Source organism: Sebastes umbrosus, chromosome 16 (assembly GCF_015220745.1).
Source record: "Sebastes umbrosus isolate fSebUmb1 chromosome 16, fSebUmb1.pri, whole genome shotgun sequence".
Classification (NCBI taxonomy): Eukaryota; Metazoa; Chordata; class Actinopteri; order Perciformes; family Sebastidae; genus Sebastes; species Sebastes umbrosus.
The window spans coordinates 7,693,513-7,715,014 of record NC_051284.1 but is presented as its reverse complement, the minus strand read 5'-3'; the positions used below and the strand labels follow the sequence as shown (position 1 = coordinate 7,715,014).

At 38.8% G+C, this 21,502-nt stretch overlaps 3 protein-coding genes across 4 annotated transcripts in view; 2 read left to right on the top strand and 1 right to left on the bottom strand.

Annotated features, from left to right (window-relative positions):
- The first annotated feature begins 107 nt into the window (after positions 1 to 107).
- On the top strand, positions 108 to 7,731 carry ppp2r3c (protein phosphatase 2, regulatory subunit B'', gamma). The gene is made up of 13 exons (XM_037746723.1): positions 108 to 308; positions 444 to 568; positions 1,574 to 1,678; positions 2,483 to 2,595; positions 3,721 to 3,818; positions 4,048 to 4,118; positions 4,250 to 4,382; positions 5,034 to 5,089; positions 5,497 to 5,572; positions 5,686 to 5,822; positions 6,285 to 6,422; positions 6,581 to 6,640; positions 7,242 to 7,731. The coding sequence occupies exons 1-13, from the start codon at positions 242 to 244 to the stop codon at positions 7,434 to 7,436; spliced, it is 1,374 nt and encodes a 457-aa protein (XP_037602651.1). The 5' UTR covers positions 108 to 241; the 3' UTR covers positions 7,437 to 7,731.
- Positions 7,732 to 9,100: 1,369 nt separating this feature from the next.
- On the bottom strand, positions 9,101 to 13,219 carry fam177a1 (family with sequence similarity 177 member A1). The gene is made up of 5 exons (XM_037746939.1): positions 13,077 to 13,219; positions 12,170 to 12,349; positions 11,782 to 11,848; positions 11,558 to 11,655; positions 9,101 to 11,385 (listed from the first exon to the last, which is right to left on the bottom strand). The coding sequence occupies exons 1-5, from the start codon at positions 13,143 to 13,145 to the stop codon at positions 11,170 to 11,172; spliced, it is 630 nt and encodes a 209-aa protein (XP_037602867.1). The 5' UTR covers positions 13,146 to 13,219; the 3' UTR covers positions 9,101 to 11,169.
- A 1,302-nt stretch (positions 13,220 to 14,521) lies between these two features.
- The window catches only part of ttc7b (tetratricopeptide repeat domain 7B), a 31,145-nt gene continuing 24,164 nt past the window's right edge, over positions 14,522 to 21,502 (top strand). The window contains exons 1-5 of one of the 2 annotated variants that reach the window (XM_037747211.1): positions 14,522 to 14,744; positions 18,687 to 18,841; positions 19,117 to 19,192; positions 19,343 to 19,435; positions 20,824 to 20,987. In XM_037747211.1, coding sequence (XP_037603139.1) covers positions 14,624 to 14,744; positions 18,687 to 18,841; positions 19,117 to 19,192; positions 19,343 to 19,435; positions 20,824 to 20,987 — 609 coding nt within the window. In that variant the 5' untranslated portion in view covers positions 14,522 to 14,623. The remainder of the gene's footprint in view (positions 14,745 to 18,686; positions 18,842 to 19,116; positions 19,193 to 19,342; positions 19,436 to 20,823; positions 20,988 to 21,502) is intronic. The other variant, XM_037747212.1, reaches the window with a different exon arrangement.

The window sequence follows — 21,502 nt, the reverse complement described above, 5'->3', positions numbered from 1 at the left end:
TAAGGCATTTAATTTGCTGCTTAATTGTTTGGCTTTTGTGGCGTTTTCCCAAATGTATATTAAAAAAAAGTACGCTTTTATTTTGAAATAGGAAGTTCAAACCGGAAGTTCTGATTCAGTCATCAACTTGACGCTGTCCCATTCTTTGGCCAGCTGGGCTACTTTTGTACACAAGTCTGTTTTTGACTTTTGTAATGAAAAGGTTATTCTGACGACATATTAGCGTCACTTGGGAGCAGGTATGGCTAAAGAACAACTGCCTCAATGGTCGGATATGTTGAAAAGGAGGTTAGCAAACTCTACAAAAGGTGAGACAAGATGTAAACATCCTGGCTAACGCTAGCTAGCTACTGGGGATTGATGGCTAATGTGGTTGGTTAGCTGAGTCAACAGGTAACCTGCTGTCTGTCTGTGTCTGTGTCTGTGTCTCTGTTGCTGTACAGACGAGAGGAGCGACGAGGAACAGAAAGCAGAAGAAACAGAGCTGTTCACCAGATATTACACCGAGTGGAAGGGAGGAGGCGACAAAGACAAGTCCTACAAGAACATCCCACGGTTCTACTACAGGGTATTATTATTATACATAACATGTGTAAACCCAGTGAGAAGTGGTGTCATTCATGTTATTATCATAGTGTTATGGTACAAGACAGATGACTAAGCTCTGTGCCATCACTCAATCCCACTAATAACATCTACCAAATTAATGTTCTTTGACATTTTTTTTGAAGACTCAATACTTTATTTCCATTTCATCATACTTATTAGGATTTTTTTTCCAAGTCTTTTTATTGGTATTCTGTACAAAATCCAATAAATCACGGACATAATTGTATAAACAAATTATCCCCCTCCCCATCCCTATAACAATATTACTGCCCCATTAAATAAGCATAAGCGTAAACAATTACATTTATATATACAAATGAATTAAATCCGATAGAAACATAAATGAAACACATACAAAAAAAACAAAAAAAAAAGGAAAAAAGAAAGGGCCAAAAAAACAAAAAGATAAGTAAATTAAAAATAATAATAATAAATAAATTTAAAAATTAAAAAACCCAATTAAGTATAAGTTGTGAATTATATGTAGTATGCGGTCAGCAGTTTAAAACTTCAATGTCAGTTCTTTGCCATTTTAAGGAAAAGTCTACATTTCTGCCCCCAAATAATAAAAATACAAGATTAATTTGGACAAGCTATTGTATGACAGGACAATTTGTAATACAAACAATGACACCCTAACTTTATTAATAATATATGAAACCAGAACAAAACAAACCAGTGAAATACAGTTTTTCTGCAAGATGTCTGATGATTATGATGATGGCCTGTTCCACAACTCAGCTGTTTGACAGTGTGATGACTTTAACAGTGATGATAATGCTCTTATGTTACAGTGGGGTACAGCAGTCATATTTAAATATGATGTTGATGATGTTATTACTGATGTGTAGTTGCCAGCTGAGTGCGAGGTGACACAATACAGGCTTGCTGTTTAATGATAAACATGTGCAGAAGTGAAAATAACTTGGGTGATGATGATGATGATGATGATAATATCCCGCAGCTACCAGCAGAGGATGAAGTATTACTTCAGAAACTGAGAGAGGAATCCAGAGCCGTCTTCCTCCAGAGGAAGAGCAGAGAACTGCTGGATAATGAGGAACTACAGGTAAAACACACACTTCCTCACTACCTCACTAGGCATATTTTGGGCTTTTAATTTTTCGATCATTTTGGCTGTGTAAAGGCATACGGCATACATTTTGGCTTTTTTTTTAATTAATTTTTGAAATTTTTGAAATTCCTATAATAAGTCTATAATAAACTGTGTAGCCAAAATACAGACACTCAGACACTTAAGGACTAACATTTCCGTATTGAAACCCGTTAAAACCAAATGATCCCACAGACAAAATTATAGTTTTTACTATTTTCCACCAGATCGAGCCATATTCTTATGTTTGCCTTATGACAAATGCATGCTATTTTCCTGGTTTCCTGCTCAAAAAATGAAAATGCATCAAAATCAGTGTCGGTGCTAATCATTGACATAACCCAGACTGTGGAAAAAATCCTCCCTAGCATTTAGTATACAGAAAATAATTACATTTTATTTTTTTTGTTCTTGTTTTTTTTTCATTAAAAATCAACAGTGGCATTATGTAAACAAACTGGCATTTTAGTGGTTTAAAATTCTGAATAGGAGTGTAGTTATATTTGGTAGTTATGATCATCAAGTTGGTTAAAAAATATAACTCAGTGAAAGTGGAAAATAATAATAATATATAATTTTATATATAACATTTTTGTCCTCTAAGGACTTCAGAGCAACTTGTTTTAAAGTGAGGCACAAGGCTTAAAAATACACATCACAACATAATGATTATTGAATAGTCATGAATGAATAACACCACTGTAGGTTTGTTATTTGGTGTCCATTTACTTTGTTCACTTTTTCTCTGTCTTTCTGTAGAATCTTTGGTTTCTGCTTGATAAGCACCAGGTGCCTCCTGTGAGTGGAGAGGAGGCCATGATCAGCTATGTAGCCTACCTGCAGGTGGGGGAGAAGGCCGGGACCAAGTGCAAGTAGGTAACAGGAAGTAGAGGTTTACTGGCAACAGCGCAGTTTTATTAAAACTTCCCGTGCCAGTTTTGTTTTATGTGTTTTTGTTTGTGCCAAGGATTCATGCTAGATCAAAGGTTGATTATGGAAAATCCCCCTGTCACCTTGACTTTATATCCTTCTGGCATCAATGTGTCTTGGCTGATGTGATGACAACAAAAAACACATAAAATCCTAATTGCATTGAAACTTGTGATCACTACTGCTGCAGGTTGCCAGAGAGATGCATCTGGCCACATTAAACAACCCAAGCTACACACGCACTCTGTGGCAATAAAAACTAACCTTTGAACCAGGAAACGGACACAGGTGGTTAATGTGTCGCTGTGTGTCTAGTGTCAGTTTTCAAAGGTTTGAATATTAAAAAAAGGAAGGATGTTTTCATTGTGTAGAGAAACCTGACTTTAATGTGTATAGGCCTGCCATGTAACTACTTTTGTTGGATGATATTTTGTCCCAGAAATAATTGCGATAAACTGTATTATTGTCATTTTAAGACCATTTTATCCCTCTGATATAATGATAATATAATGGCATAATAATACAAGTACACCCTTTCAAAGAGCAATGAACTTCTAATTCTTAAGAATATTCAGACATTGGAATGTGAACATTTTATTTAAATATTAAAAATAAACAAATAAAATAAATAAAATAAAACCACTCAACCAAAGCAATAAATAAAATGGACTCTAGGGCTCTGTTAACAAAAATGTGCAATGTCTGTACAATGTCCAAGTTTTATAATGGTAGGGAAACCCTGCTGTTTATTCTGGCATTATGGTGTCTAAAGTGTTGGCAACATTCTTATATAAACAAACACGCATGTAAACAACGGGCAATATTGAGGTCAGCAAAAATGATCATGTTCATATATCGTATCGTACAAGTCCATAACGTAATTATTGTGACAGGCCTAGATGTGTATAGCAGAGACTAATGGAATCTTGAAATGGTCTGGTAAAGTTAAATCCAGCTCAGATAGTTCTGTATCGAGGGGAAGAAACATGTTAATAGCAGATGTAAAGGGGGGGAAACTAAATAAAAAGTAATAATTTCTCGTCCCTTCTCTCCCCTCTTTCCTTCAGTAAATTCTTCACAGCCAGAGTGTACTCCAAGCTGCTCCACAGCGACCCTTACGGCAGGATCTCCATCATGCAGTTCTTTAACTACGTCATGAGGAAAGGTCTGGATCTTCATGGATCTACTTTGTCTCTTTTAACATGTTTTAGCAGTGATCAAAAATCTGCAAAGATAAACAAGTATAATATATTGAGGAGGGTAGAACAACAACAAAAAAAGGCTTCTTTACTGTCAACTGATACAATTTTCTGAACTTAAGTTACATCAAGATATTTGCTTGTATTAGTATCTCCCAGCCCTGTTTACTTACCTGGATTTCTCTGTACATCTAGTATGGCTGCATCAGACCCGGATAGGCCTGAGTCTGTATGATGTAGCAGGACAGGGCCACCTCAGAGAGTCGGTAAGCATTTCCATCACTAACCACACATATTTTTAAAAAGGTTTTTCCTCTTTAAAGCAATGAGTAGCCAGTTGGAGAATAATAGCTTGCATTAATACTGAAATAAGACAAAATGCCATTATTCTGTATAGGATCTGGAGAACTACATCCTGGAGCTGATCCCCACTCTGCCTCAGCTGGATGGACTGGAGAAGTCCTTCTACTCTTTCTACGTCTGCACCGCTGTTCGCAAGTTCTTCTTCTTCCTCGACCCCCTCCGAACAGGTGAGACTGAACCCCACACCTGGTGAAAATGTATCTGTGCAGTAAAATGTTGGATAATAAATGTCAAGTAGCATTAAAGAGGACCTATTATGCTTATTTTCTGGTGCATACTTGTATTTTGGGGTTCTACTAGAACATGTTTACATGCTTTAATGTTAAAAAAAAAACGCTCTACTTTTCTCATCATCTTTTTAGCACCTCTTTTCACCCTCTGCAGGTATTATGCAAATGTGTTACTTGGTGACATCACCACGTTACAGAAGAAAAGGCGGGATTAAAGCAAGGCCTTTCAGGCAGTTCAGAAGCAGCGTTTCTTTGGGGGAGAGGAACTCCCTTTGCCCTGGACTTGTAACTTTGCAGACCTTTTACATGCATAAAAAAAGCTATAAAACACACTAAAGGAAAGGGAAAAAGTACAAAAGCATAATAGGTCCTCTTTATCAATTCTGACCAGACAGTACAGACTAAGGTAATAGATAAAGAAACATGCTCACAGAGGGCACGTGTGCTTTATTAGAAGTGATATCTTTGGCTATAATGTGTGTTTATAAAGATGCAACACTGACTTTTCTGGTTTACAGAGGCTGGCTTTACTAAGAAAACAACATTTTCTTTACTGAGGGTGTTTTGTGTCTCTGTTTTTTTCTTCAGGAAAGATTAAAATCCAGGATATATTGGCCTGCAGTTTTCTGGACGACTTATTGGAGGTAGAATTTTTTTATTACACATTTCTTAACCTTTAGTTCTTACCTTTTTTCACAATGCCTCCTGTGTTAATTCATACATTGCAATCAATATGTATGTGATAAAATGTTACAAGTTAATTAGGTTTCTGCACTACCAGCAGGCAGTTAAAGGACCAAAACCAAGTTTTTTTTTAAAGGGACAAATATAGAAATAGACTGTAATTGTAATACTGTCCCTGAAAAATGTATAATTTTATAGCTTTGTGGTATGGATCAATGATGTTTTTCTTTCTTCTTACTTTATGAAATGGTCCAATACAAGACAAATGAATTATTAAGAACTATTCCTACAAGTGCAAAGACCAGCTGGTGTAATATTTTGCTTCTTCTTTTTCACACTGTCTTTCCCTCTCACTCCGTGCTGCTAGTTGAGAGATGAGGAGCTTTCTAAAGAGAGTCAGGAGTCCAACTGGTTCTCAGCCCCCTCAGCTCTCCGAGTCTACGGTGAGAAAACATCTGGTTTCCAATAGATATCAAGTAGCTTGGTTGTGTCTTAAGAGTCAGTTGCTGTGCTCGTGTTTCTGTTATTTCTTTTTTATACCTTTGTTTCTCTACAGGCCAGTACCTCAACCTGGATAAGGATCACAACGGCATGTTGAGCAAAGAGGAGCTTTCACGCTACGGCACAGCTACGCTCACCTCCGTCTTCCTGGACAGAGTGTTTCAGGAGTGTCTCACCTACGATGGAGAAATGGTACAATCAAATACAGCAGTGATTCTCAAAGTGGGCTTTTGGAGTCAAGTGGTGTTTTAATGATGGTGGTTGAGAGCGCTGTCTAACCCATGAGTCCAAAAATCTCCCAAAGGTGATCAACTGGGTTGAGATCTGGTGACTGTGAAGCTCACAGCATTTACATACTCATCAAACCATTCAACCATTCAATTATTCAGGGTTTTCTTTTAATTACTCGCCTGTCTGTATGTTAACGTTCAACTTCAAGCAAACTCATAATGTTCAGTGTTTCCTTTCTGGGAAGCTGACAATCATATTTGATGACACTTTTTAATGTTGAGAATCATATGGTATTGGTCTAAATCTCACCTCTGTGCATAATGTTAGCTGAGAGTTTTGCAGACTCGTGTGTGCTGGGTCTAAATAGGATATACTGTGTATATAGTAAAAATGAATCAATCTGTTCCTCTTCTTCTACCTCAGGACTATAAGACCTATCTAGACTTCGTATTGGCGTTGGAGAACAGGAAGGAGCCAGCAGCGTTGCAGTATATTTTCAAACTTTTGGACATGGACAATCAAGGATACCTCAATGTCTTCTCCCTCAACTATTTCTTCAGGGTAAATTCTCATCCTAGCTCCTGACTATAATAAGCCCCTCTTTAAGGCTAGCTTGTATTTTGTTTAATGAGGATCAGAAATACAAGATCACACATGACATACACACTCACTGTGTTGTGTCAGTGTTTCATGATACCATTATGTGCTTCGTTCTTCAGGCCATTCAGGAGCAGATGAAACTCCACGGTCAGGAGATGGTCACCTTCCAGGATGTCAAGGTATATTGTACACACACACACACGGACACACACACACGCACACACAGTCCAGCCAAGTTTCTTTAACATGCCTAATCCTTGTGTACAACCTTGCTGTAATTGTGGTGGCAATGTGGTGGGAGCTTTTAAAGGATCAGTGTTTAGGATTTGACAGCATCTAGCTACAGTGGCCAACGCGAAAACGCGAATGGCCCTATCTAGAGCCAGTGTTTGGTTTGTCCGTTCTGGGCTACTGTAGAAAAATGGCGGCCAGCTCCGTGAAGAGGACCTGCTCCCTATGTAGATATAAACGGCTTATTCTAAGGTAACAAAAACACAACGCTTCTTATTTTCAGGTGATTATACACTAAAGAAAACATACTTATTATTATTATATTCTAATTTCTGCCCCTAAATCCTACACACTGTTCCTTTAAGATAGAGAATGTAACTTTTAATTTATTTTCATTGAGAGTTGTCTAATGTCTTTTTGACGTAGCTAATGATGGTTGACAGAAGGTTCGTGTACAGATAGTTGACCCTCTATTATGCCAAAATAGAGACCTTTGTTTTGGAAATAAAAAAAAAAGATGAATCTATTTCTATCACTGCCTCTCCTCAGGATGAGATCTTTGACATGGTGAAGCCTAAAGACCCCTACAAGATCACTCTCCAGGACTTGGTGAACAGTTGCCAGGGTGATACCGTCTCCAGCATCCTGATTGACCTCAACGGCTTCTGGACCTATGAGAACAGAGAAGTGCTGGTTGCCAACGACAGCGACGGCAGCAACGCGGCTGACCACGATGACACCTGAAGATGATTTGGGGTTGAAGCGTGGTAGAGACACTCCTGTTACCTAAAAAGTCAGTTTCACTCCCAACCGGAAAGTGTCCTGTTGAAGTCAGCACTGAACTGAACTCCTACTGCTGACTCAGCTCCCTCTGGTTAAGTTATCTACATTGTGAAAACTTTGAGGAAATGAATGAGCTGGAAGGAAGTAGGAAAGACAGATATCGTGTTCCTGCCTGTTATTTTCCTTTAAAGAAGACCTAATACACATGTTTTTGTTATTGAACTCTGTAAAATAAATGTTTCCTTTTCTGACAATGCCTAAATGTTTTACTTTTCTATGTATAATGGAAGCACCTCGTCATTTACACCCACAGAAATCAAACAGGTGTTAAAAAATCAAAAAGCCCAAATACAAACGTATAATTAGGAGAGCACTCGGAGAACGCAGACCTCCGTCAAGACCATGCTCTATCTCACGAAACTGAAGAATAATTTGTGTATCCGCCCTGTGATTCAGATCCACTCCAAAATTGAATGGGTTCTTCCTTGGCCCATGCTACACCCTTCCACCAAGTTTCATGAAAATCAGGCCTGTAGTTTTTCGTAATCCTGCTGACAATCAGACAAACTAAACCGAAAACATAACCCCCTCGGTGGAGGTAATAAATGAATAAACTTAAAGTGGCTATAATCAATACTTCTGCTCACTGTTTTGGTTTTCCAGCTTGCAACTTCACAGTTTTGGTTCACTCAGTTTGAAAACAAAAACAAAAAAGCAAAAAGGAGGGTGAATATTGGACTTATATTTGCCGAGCGCGCAGAAACATGACTCGAAATTAATGATAAATAAATAATCTTTTTGCCTTGAATTGTATGTTTTATCTTGGGCTGTCAAAGTTAATGCAATAATAACGTGTTAACGCAAATTTGTTTTAAAGTCTCTTGACCTCTGACCTCAAGATATGTGAATGACAATGGGTTCTATGGGTACCCACGAGTCTCCCCTTCACAGACATGCCCACTTTATGATAATCACATGCAGTTTTGGGCAAGTCATAGTCAAGTCAGCACACTGACACACTGACAGCTGTTGTTGCCTGTTGGGCTGCAGTTTTCCATGTTATGATTTGAGCAGATTGTTTATGCTAAATGCAGTACCTGTGAGGGTTTCTGGACAATATTTATCATTGTTTTGTGTTGTTAATTGATTTCCAATAATAAATATATACATACATTTGCATAAACCAAGCATATTTGCCCACTCCCATGTTGATAAGGGTATAAAATACTTGACAAATCTCCCTTTAACGTACATTTTTAACAGATAAAAAAATGTATGATTAATTTGCACTTAATCACGATTAAATATTTTAATCAATTGACAGCCCTAGTTTTATCACATTATTGTGATGTTGAAGGTGAATAGAAGAATAGAGCTGGGCCATGAGGTAGGGAAATTCAAAAGTAATTCAAACGAACCAGATGGAATAAGAGTTTATTAGATAAGAAGGTTGAGATTGTTAGAAAAACCTTCATGGTTTTAATGCCAAGTACATGATAAAGCTACCAGTCAGGAAACGTTCTAGGAAGTAAAACAGGTGGTTCTGTATAATACAATGGGATAACTGTGAAAAAAAGTAATTTGATATATTATGTATAATATAATAAAAACAACAAAAGTCCACCTTTTAAACGTTTAAATGTTTTATTAACACAGAAAATATAAATATGTATATACATATTCATTAAAGGTTTGTTAAAATAACGTTTGCATATATGTTGGCCCTTTTTACTCATAAAAAAACATGAATAATATCCTTCATTGAGTAGTGAAAGACATTCACCGACCAAGTGTTACTAACATACTTGTGGTCTGATATGTTGGGATTTCACTTTCAGTACACCTTTTAAAGCCCATTTAAAAATCTCTTCTTGAATCGAACTAGATCATTTTCAAAAGAGGTGTGCGTCACTTCTCTGCATCTGCGCCATTCCTGCTGCTCTGAGATCTGAGGCCTGTCACCACATGGTCATGTCAGAGGATATAAATAATCAATAAGAAGCTTATGATAGCTCAGTCTCAGCATTACGCCTGCTGCGCAGCTAAACACTCATATGAAACGATTCCACAAGGACACTTTAAGAATGAACCCTCGTGTACACATGAAGGCAGTAGCGTTGTATGTGGGCAACTTGTCATGTCAGTGTAGATCATCAGTAATCATTACATTTGAGTACTAGCAGATTTTCAAACATTTGAACTATATTGGTATTATATAACCTATATTGGCTAAAAAATAGCACTTTTGGCATTTCCTACAGAAAACTATTAGCACTACAAGTTCTTTCTGTTTCTCAACCTAATCACAGAAACACATTGTTTACATTGCGACAAGTAGAAAGAAAAAGAAAGCAGATCTTTTCTTTGAGGTTAATATTGAAGTTACATTCAGAACTACTGGATGGTTTCACTTGTGCCATTTCCAATGACTTTGATATAATGCCTCCCAGGAGGGCCACACAAAAAACAGTAAATATTTAATAGAACACATCTGAGCAGGCAGATCTTATGCTCTGGAGGGAAACAAGATTTTAGTAATTCTTATGTGAAGCCAAACATACCTCAGCATTTAGCTTTTGGATTAACCAGCCCCTAGTTAATAACTCAACATGTTAAATGAGTCCTGTTCAAAGAGCAGGAAGTAGCACAGTACAGTAGCCTTGAGGAATTATTCGTTACTACTAAAAGGCTGAAGCAGCAGGGCAGCCATACTGTATGTATTTGGAAATGATGTTGAAATTAACAATGATGTCTTAACGCCAAATTCACAACAGAGCAGCGGTGAAGTACGGCTTGCGACAAGCTGCCATGCAATGTCTATGAAAAGCTGCGGCGGCAGCTCCGAGCTCAGCGAACTGCGGCCTTTTGATTTTGTGGCAAAGTGCGGCCAAACTAAAAGTTGGGAAAACTTTAACTTTTAGGGAAAACTTTAACTTTTATCCTGTGTCTCCTGTGACCTATGTTACAAAGAGGTTCTTCCCATCTGAACCACATGAACACGCCTTACGGCCGCAGAAAAATGTTGTTATTGTGGCGAGCTGCACTTCGCTGCTGCCTAGTGTGAATTTGGCGTAATATGGTCTGTGTTCTAATTCAGTCAGAGACAAGAATCACAGAAAGAGGCTGAGAGCACAAATGGCGAGGCAGTGCCAGTGTCAGGCCTTGCCTTTATGAAATCGGCTAAACTTGTGAAATGTCTGATGACTTTGCATATAAGTAGCAGGATCAACAACTGTACAGTAGATGTAGCATGTGCCCGTTCATGTGGCTGCTTATACCAGGGTTGGGGCCCATTCACTTCTCTGCTCTCTGTTCAGTTCGGGGTGGATTTCCATCCATTTATAATCAATGAAAATATTAGATTGGTGACTATTTCTCGATATGATTAACATCCAGCTTGTATTTCACTCTCTGAACTGATGTCAATTCAAAGTGAGCTGAGCCCAGTCTGGTCAATGAATAGTTAATGATACATCTCAGTCTTGCATATTATACACAAATTTACATTCACAGATAAGGCTAGTGCAGTCACTTCCACAGCCCTTTTAATGTTTCCCTGCACTAAGTATAAGACCTCTTTTTATAACGTAAAAAACGTAGAAAAACCATATTATTAATCAATACAGCTCAGTAAATTTAGGTTTTGCTAACGGATAGAAACGTGTGAATATTAGTGGTTTGTGGTTGTCAGTTTTCAGGAGGGGAGGGGAGAAGGGACTCTGTTGGTGTCTGCAGCTTTGAGAGGAGCTTCAGGTTCGAGGTCAAAGCTAATATTTACAAAGGAGGCTCCGGATGATTCTGGCTGCTCCACGGTAGCGGGATGAGGCTCATCCTGCTCACCTCTCCGCTGCTCCGCAAACCGACGCTCCGCCGTCTCAGCCAGACGGTCCTCCTCCTCTTCCTCCTCCTCCTGCAGGAGAACACCAGTGTGTTGCATTTAATACTAATATATATATATATTTTTTTAAATATATTTGACAGTTGATGTTTGTGTTCTTGCTCCTTCCACTGTGTAAACAGATTTATGTATTTATATTTGCATAGGAAAATCAAGGATGTGCATGTACGCATGTGTGTCCTACCTCTTTCTTGATACGGTAGTACTCATCAATAGCATACTGGTATTTAGGAGTAGTGATGCCAAACAGAGAGGCCAGTCTCTCCCCCATGTAGTCACACACTACAGGAAACACATACACACACACTCAATAAATATATCTGTAAAATACATTTTGATACATTCCTGTTAAGCATCTAACTTGTACAATTTCCAGTATTTCTGCAGAATAGCAGCAGACTACTTTACCTGAGATAGTGGAGGTGCCCATTCTCCACATGTGGAACCAGAAATATGGACCCCAGGTCAGTTTGGACTAAAATACACATGAAGAGAACATGACAATTAGACCACACACCTGCTGGCCAAACACAAAAGAATAATATAATAGTTACAAGTTTATTTAAAGTATCCCTAGAAGTAGTCAAAGTCAGAATTTTTGATATCCTCCAATAATAATATCCAAGTAAAGGGATTTAGTGAATTTTAAGGGGTCTTGTGTTTTGAGATGAATTGCCCGATGGGAATGGATTTGCAAGTTACCAGCCATTTAGGTTGTCTTGCCACACAGTCCTGAGAGAGAGGGATTGCTCTAATGCAAACACCACCCACATGATATGCCCTCCATCTTCCTTACCGAATCTACAGTAATGACATCTCTCTTCACAGGCCCCTCCACTTCGTCCTCTTCGTCGGTGCTGTACTCCTCCATGGTCTCTCCACTGGCAAAGTAGATGGTCCTGCGGGGAACCTTCACCCCCCTCCCGGCAGAGTCTCCCATCTCCAGCCTCTCAAAGTCTGTCGTCCCTGCTGGATTCTGTCAAAAACAGACAATACATGGATATAATATCATCACCATTATTAGTAGTTATATACAGATTCAAGATTCAAGCCCTTTATTGTCATTGTGTAGTACAACGAAATTAGATTGTGACAAATGAAAAGATAATACAATAAAAAAAGAGAGTGCAATATAAATATAACAAATATAAAAGATAATATAATATAAAATACAATATGTATATTGATGAGATGACAGTTTTGCCAGATTATTGCACAAAGTGTCAGATAATTATATAATTATTGCACAGCATCATATAATTATTGCACAGTATATCATTATTAGCTTTTGGATTATTTGTAATATTTCATATCCTCATGAAGTGTGTGTCCTCTGACACTGTGGTAGCATATGATGCAGAATGAACTCATAACAAAGGAAACATAACAAACTTAACTACCTAACCAAGTTATTTAACTAAAGTTATGTGTAGTCCAGTTATTTACCACATTTATTGTATTGTAGCTACACAGTAAGTAAAGTGATTCGTCCCACATTGTACGACCAAACAGGGTTAACCAGTCAGCAGTGTATCAGCAGCTCTGGTTGGTACAGTTAGTCAGTTAGCTGCTTTAGCTGCTGAGTGTTTGTTGACGGTTAGCTTCTCAGCTAAGGAAGTAACTCGCTATTAATCTTAAAAAAGTCTTTTGTTTTATCATTCACAAACACAAAAAGTTTATAAAGTAGTATCGCACGGACTAACCTTATCAGTTTCCATAGTTTGCCCCAGTGAAACATTGGCATTGGTTAAATACAACGACAGATCTGCCATCTCAGTCACTTCAGTCACTTCTTCCAGCTCACCACGATCACCACGGTCTGTTGTCTCGGTGCTGCTAGCACCACTTCCGCCCTCATTCTTTCAGAATAAAAGCTTTTTTGTGCAAATAACTGGCTTTTTGTCAACAAACTAGTACTATTACCCTATTGTACATTTTTGTATGCTAGTCACTGTAAGGCACACTATTAATTCCCTTCCCACTTTTCAATAGAGACGTACAGTTTACATACCCTTCTTAAAGAAATTTAAGATTTTATCACCAATAACCAAGAAACAAGATACACACTACAGTGTGCATTGGATCATTTTTGAGGGAGACTTGCATTTTTGTACTTTTTTCCACCCATGCAATGAGCCCTTCACAAGAAAAAACTCAGTATAAATTGTGGATTATATGGGTTCAACAGATTAAAAGTTATCACTTTTTTAAAGTGTGATTTTTTATTATTGTCATCAAATTTGCAACTTGGTCATCAGAGATTTTGCTGAGTGCTGTTGTTGAAATTGTTGTGTGTTGTTGTGTTTTTTTGTTTTTTTTTCTTCTTTGAGGTATTTATTTATTTTGTCTTATCTTTTATTTTATTTGTTATCTTTGTTAGATATGTGAAATACATGAAATGTCATGTCTCTCTTTCTTTGAAATTCTGACTAAACATTTCATTGTATAATTTAATTATTAATATTGTTAGTCTGTCTGTATGTGTATATATGTATATATGTCTGACAGTATTACTGCACCATTAAATAATCAGAGTTAATTTCATAATTTCATAAACAAATTAATTCAAACCGATAGAAACATAAATGAAACATATAAAAAAGAAAAAGAAAAAAGGAAAAGATCTTTGCCATTTGTTTTCAAGACTCAATACTTTATTGCTACTTCATCATACTTATTAGGATTTTTTTTCAAGTCTTTTTATTGGTATTCTGTACCAAATCCAATAAATCACAGAAATAATTGTATAAACAAATTATACCCCCCCCTCACCCCCCCCCCCCCCCCCCTCCCCATCCCTATAACAATATTATATATAATATAATTTAATTTCGTAAACAATTACATTTATACATATAAATGAATTAAATCCGATAGAAACATAAATGAAACACATACAAAACAAACAACAACAAAAAAAGGCAAAAAGAAGTAAGTAAGTAAATTACAAATAATAATAATAAATAAATAAACAAACAAACAAAAAAAACTAATTTTAAGTTGTGGATTATATGTGATCAGAAGATTAAAAGTTATCACTTTTTAAAGTGTCTTTTTTTTTATTATTGTCGTCAAAATTTGCAACCGTTGGTCATCAGAGATTTATTTTGAAAGTAGAGAGCGGAAGCTGTGTTCCTCGTAGACATCAGTAGCTTGACTCTGTGTAGCAGCTGGAGGATCCTCCTCTCTCTCCTCTCCTCTCTCTGGTGGTGTTTTGGTGTTCTGGTCCGGTCGAGCCCACTTCACCAAGATGACAGCGAGGAAGTCCGGCTCTCGACTGGAGACCGAGATAGAGCGGTGCCGCTCAGAGAGTCAGTGGGACAAGATACCGGAGTTAGTGCGACAGCTCTCAGCCAAACTCATATCAAACGGTGAGAAATGCTCCTGTTGTTGGTTCATTCAGTCTACCAGGCCTTCCTCTTGCTCTCAGTCCTCGGTGTTTCCTGACAGCCGCAGCCGAGGATGGGAGTCCTCCAGCACCGTCCTCTGGTTATTAGAGCTAGTTAGCTAGCAAAGGTCAAGATAGAGACTCAGGGGATGTTACCACCTTTGGGCAGTGTGGTGTTGGTGTGTGCCCACTGAGATACTGTGATTGTAAAGGAGAACTCAGCTTGTGGTGTGACAGCTCTGCTCTGCTGTCAGGTGAAACGGAACTCCGTCTAACTAAACACTAATTACTGACACACACCTTCATACACCTTCATAGCAAAATGACAGCATCGTTTCACTTCTGTAATAGTGTGTTTTACTAACATGTCTCACAGTTGAGAGTTTGATGATGCCGAATTTATCAGAATAAACCAGTTATTAGTTATAAGCTTTAACATTTGCTCCATGTAGCACACACGTTTGTCAAAAGTGTGCCACAGTTTAAATTGGCAGATTTTTCTATTATGGTTCAGCTTGACTTCAGTTAGCTGTGTGGCTATAAGATGCATGATTGCTCACTCACATGCTAGCTGTCAAACTGCTTGCTGGTGCTGAATTGTAAACTGCACTACTGTACAGCTCATCATAAAGTATATAGTGACGACACAGGAAAGATAAGAGAAGATATTCCTTTATTAGTCTGGCAGTGGGGAAATTTGCAGTGTACAGCAGCAAAGGGGATAGTGCATAAAACAAGATGCATCAGCTAACACAGTAAAAAAAATATGAACCATTTAAATAGAAGGAAGTATAAATAAAGGAGCAGTATATACAGTATGGACAATAAACAGACTATTAACAAAATTGCACAAGTGGAAAATGATATTGCACAGTATGAATTACACCTGAGTAGTACTGATAGACAGTTGGTGTACAGTAAAGTGCAGTTCTTGTCAGTTTTTGGTGTATAAGTGTATATGGTCTACTGGGAGCAGTGCTGGTTGTGGTCTACTGGGAGCAGTGCTGGTTGTGGAGTCTGACAGCTGCAGGAAGGAAGGACCTGCGATAGCGCTCCTTCACACACTTTGGGTGGAGCAGCCTGTCGCTGAAGGAGCTCTCCAGTGCTGAGATGGTGTCCTGCATGGGGTGGAAGTCGTTCTCCATCATGGATGACAGCTGAGCTTAGCCATCATCCTCCTCTCTCCCACCGCCTCCACTCTGTCGAGGGGGCATCCCAGGACAGAGCTGGCATTAACATTTCAGTTTTACAAATTAACACATACTGTTTGGCCCCAGGCAGTGGCAAATTTCTCACTGTAATCTGAATCAGTTTTCTGTAAATATGAAATCCTACTTGCATGTTTTAACTTTCTGCCAAATCCATAGGTTAAATCGACGTGAAATTGAACGCATCATGGTGTACATGTGACGACATGTACATCGTGATGCATCCATTTGACAAGGATTTTATAGTCGCCTACTTTTTTTGACAAATACTTCACATTGCACATAAAAAGGTTCACAAAAAAGCAAACCATATCACAACACATAAAGGCCCTTTGAGTATAATGTAAGTAAAGGCCCATTCTGCTGTCGACACATCTTGGTTGGAAAAAAAATCGGACTCATATTAATAACAAAACCGCTCAGAATTCAAAAATGAAAAATAAATCAAATCAAATACCCTTTTTAATATGAAAGGGGGGCTTGTTTTTGTGCAAACAGATTTAAAGTAATTCAATGTAAACAGCATCATATCCAATCTTTACATTGAAATATCACTCATGGTGGTCGCCCTGCTCCAATAGATCTTCCAAATTGGCCAATAACTACAGCCTGTCATGCTGTACTTGCTCTTCTGCTGCAGATGTGTGTGCTGCTCCACCGCTGCAAATAGCCAAGGCAGACTGCTTGTGGTGGTTAATGCATTTAATTACCATAAAGGCGTCTTGTGTGATTGATATCTCCTATTTGGTCCCTGGAATCTTCGTATATCTTTGTAAAGATTGCTTGCCTCCAGTGGTTTAACTTTTCACCTTGCTGCAGTGATGTACAGGGGGACTCCAGGACGCTGTGGCATCACTGCTGAGTGTGGTTACACAGCACACTTCTGACCTCACCCATTAGTGATGCTGGGTGTGGTCAGTGGTGACACAGGCTTGAAACTGTCAACCAGAGAGGGAAGCGAAACACTGCTTCTCACCATGGTCTACTGTTAAGTTACTCTTTAAGATAGCTACATACAGTACATGGGAGTCTAATTCAGTTATTAATAGTAGAGTTGCAGGAACAGATGTTGAGAGATTGCTCTAGAAAGTAAAGGCCAAACATTAAGAGTTCTATCTGTTTTTTTAAGTGGTAGTTGAGCAGCCACAGCCAAGATGGTAATTAGACTAATTGCTCCTGTTCAGTTGTACAGTGAAGGCGAGGGACACTGCAGGTTTGTGGCATCATAGTCTTAAAACAGATATTTTGTTAGATCACTGTAAACTGTGAGCCAATAAAATGACTCTAATGGCTTCAGTGAGTGCTATTTTACAACTGTGGAAAATGTGAATGTTGCACACGATTTGTGAACACTGAAAAATGCTGCCATTATGGAATGTAGCACGTGAGAGCTGTGAGCTCTGGTCACTAACTGGGATCAGTAACAGGATTACTGCTCATTTCACCCTTTGAACCTCTAAACACACACAATTACATGATTAAGAAGCTTGTACATAATTCTGGTTGGTATGTGTATGAAGCACAGCACTGTTTCTCTATATGTAGATTTACTTACGGCAATCGTAGTCATTCTAACCATGTGGTGGACACATCGTCATTAGATAATCCTTGAAGTTAATCTTATTTCGATTTTAAATTGTAAATCAATTAATTTTAGACTGACTTTAGATAAGTTGTAGATTGATCTTAGATTGCTGTCAAACTTTACACAGTGATCCTAGATCAAACATCGTCCTTAGATTAAAGGGGACCTATTATGATTTGTGCTTTTTCCCCTTCCTTTAGTGTGTTATATATAGTTTGTTGTGCATGTAAAAGGTCTGCAAAGATACAAAGCCCAAAGTCCACGTCAAAGGGAGTTACTCTCCCCCACAGAAACACTGCTCCTGAACTGCCTGAAACGCCTTGCTTGAAGTCCCGCCTTTTCTTCCGTAACGTGGTGATGTCACCAAGTAACACATTTGCATAACGGCTAGTTTGGCACACCCTCAAACAAAGCTAGTTAGAGCGGAGCTGGAGTGGATTCTGAAGAATTTGGTTAGGTTAACCAATCACATCAGTGGGCCAGCTGACCAATCAGAGCAGACTGGGCTTTTTGGGAGGGAGAGGCGTAGCTCAAACAGAGCGTTTCAGACAGAGGGTGAAAAGAGGTGCTGAAGCACAGCTGGTAGGAGAAAAATAAAGCGCTTTTTTGAACATTAAAGCATGTAAACATGTTCTAGTAGACAGGGCCGGCTTTAGCCCTTTTGGTGCCCTAGGCAAAATTCGGATTACCCCGGGCCCCCAGTGCGCACAGCCACAGTGTGATGTTCAAGTGCGGCCGGGCAGATGAAAAAGTTTCTTTATTTATTTGGTCATTTGTTACCTCAATGCAGAAAATGAGGAAGGGCGCCCAGTGTTTTTTTTTTTAGAGGGTGACCAGCGCCCCCCCAGAAGGTGGTGCCCTAGGTGACCGCCTATATGGCCTATACCTTAAGCCTGCCCTGCTAGTAGAAACTGAAAATACAAGTATGCACCTGAAAATAAGCATAATAGGTCCTCTTTAAGTATTGATTTATCTTGGATTGGTTGTAAATTGATTTTAGATTTAAACTGATAGATTGATCCTATAGTGACTCTATTTATTTACCCCATGCCTATTAAAGTGGAAGAGCAATGAGACAGTTATTGTCATGATTTCTCCTAACATCTTGTGTTGTGTGTGTGTGTATGTGTAGATGACCTAGGGGAGTTGCTGCTGGGGGAATGCAAGCTTCAAACGTACCTGAAGGAGAACCCCATCAAACAGGGAGCCAGTCCCAGGGGCCAACGTCCTAAACTGGTGGAGGTCAGGAAACACCTCACTGCTGCTCTGGACAGAGGAAACCTCAAGGTAACTGTGGATGAAGAGATGGTGGACAAATTGAATGAATGGCTTACTTGGTTTGGTTCTTGCCAGTATAGTCACTTTTTACAGTTGTTTCTTTTTGTTTATTTTACAAATTGATTTTGGTTTCTGTCACACAATTTAGTGCCACAAAAACGGTTCATGCAAGGTTTTCAGAATCGGTAGATACAAAAAAAAAAATCTGAAGACGGAAACCGAACTCATGAATTTAAAAAGTCAAAATATTAAAAAAAGTAAATGCCTTATTTTCTGTCCTCCAGGCCGATTACCTCCAGGAAGCCAGCATTTTGATGGCCAAACTGTGCTATGTGGAGGGAGAATACAGAGACGCTTTAGGTAACCCACACACTTCTCTGGTTTGGTTTATTTATTCATATTTAGTATTTGTTCATGCTATGATGTTATAAACAAAAAAAGTGACCTTGGTTATAAAATACTGGTGTGCCGATCGATTTATGAATTGATACATAACTGATGTATTGACAGGTCACTACAGCAGGGTGAACATGGATGACATGCAGCTGGGGGGAGCTCCTGTGTATAGGCTGTCCATGATAGCAGAGGCATACGCTACTAAAGGTAAAAACACACTTACACACACCCAGGCTGCGGTCGTAAAGTCTTTGTTGCTTAGGCAGGTTCCCTAACTGAGTGAAATGACCCGGTAGTATCTAAGTGCCAGCCATGATAAGAGCTGGTCGAATCGTCTAAATGTTAAGGAAAGGTGCTTCAATGCTTCCTCTCTTATCTCCTTTAGAATAGGATACACTGGACTATCCTTTATGAAAGGAATAAAGATAATGCCGTCCCACAATTCCTTGCGGCCGCAACTTTTAAAGCGACGCACCACTCGGTCGTTCATGACAAAAAATTATAGGCCTATTGTAGTGTTATGTAGCGTTATTGCATAGAGCAGATTAATAATCAATCATTAATTAATAACCCCAAATTATTAATCATAAAACCATGAATTGTCATAAAAGGTGAAGGAGAGTGGTGACACTTAGCTTCAAATATCACATACAGTTAGTTTTAATATTAGACTTTACCCAGGCGCCACCCAGTTTTATAAAAACAGGGAAAAATCCATAATTTGATATATTAATCAATTGAGTCTCATAATCTCAGGGTTGCTACAGAGTTCTTGGGCATAGTGAACAGTGATTTGAATTGTTTATATACATCACCACGGCAAACCCACGTCAAGAACATCCGCCGTTGCATCATAAATACGGAGCCTAGTGTAAGTGCAGTCGGATTCTCTTAACACAGCGGTTGTCTTTTCCTAATTCCTTATGAATTCTCCTTCACATCTTTCCTTGACCTCATGACGTTTTCCATCGAGGTCAAGAAAAAAGTGGTTAGGAAAAGACATTAGGACGTACTTTTTTGACTTTTCGACAGCAGCACAAGTCTTCCTTCCACGTCTCATAGTCTTCCTGATCTCAACTGCCATCAGTCCAGTTGGCCCTAACCTCTGCACTACTGCTTTGCTCCACATGATGGCAGTACAGTGTCACTGCTAATCAACAGCTGTGGAATAAACTGTAATATGACTAAATGCACACAGTCACACATCAGGCATCTCTGGTTGCTTTTGAATAATAGATATTCAGTTCTCATTCTATTCTTATTTAATTCATCCGTGTAACCAAGTACAATTTGCTTGGACAGTTGTGAACTCAAGTAACTGCTGCCTGTCATTTATGATTGATAAGATATGAATGTGATGACTATGAATTATTTATTATGTTTTGAGGCACAAAGCAGATTTGTATGAAAACCAATCATCAGTCAGAGAAGATGATCATCCGAGTGTCAAAAACTACACCAAACAACTCGTATACAACGTGTATATACTATATACTAATGGTTTGAAAGGCTAAAATGAATACCATACACTGATAATTGACTCATGGTCTTTGTCACTCACTCTGTTTATTTTCTGCCACCCTCTCTCCCCTCAGGACTGTGCCTAGAGAAGGTCCCGGCTGCCTCTCCGTCTCTACCCAATAAGAACACTGGGTCTCCATCGTCCAATAGGAGCACAACAGACCGGGAGCAGGATATCATCACCTGCTATGAAAAGTCTGGAGACATTGCTCTGCTCTACCTGCAGGAGGCTGAGAAGGTATATACGTTTGTGCCATGTTACGTCATGTCTTCAGTCAGACCTCTAGTTTGAGAGTGTGAAACCGGCATGCTTGTTGTCTATTGCAGTATTTTCTCTGAGTGTCACACAAGCACTCACCAAATATCTTGTTAGCACCTGGACTCCCAAATGCTCTGCCATCCCTGTGGGTGTGTGATGAATACTCTGCTGACAGTGTGCACCTTTGACTAATACATTACTGCCCATGACAGCCATCTGGCAAACAGATCTCTTCTTCTTTATTCGGAGAATGTCTGAGAGGACGCACAGACTGACAGCAGTGAACTGCAGTAAAAGGCAGGAGGCTACAAATCAAACAATTCAAATTATGTGATGATGTGAGATGACTTCTATAAACTCATGCCTGCATACAACAGAAGGTGTGATACTATAGGTATAATATAAGACATGATGAAAAATCCTGGATTGGATCTGGAAGTCACTAAGTATGGATGTGGTATGGAGAGACAGAAGCATCATGAATTAAAGGAATA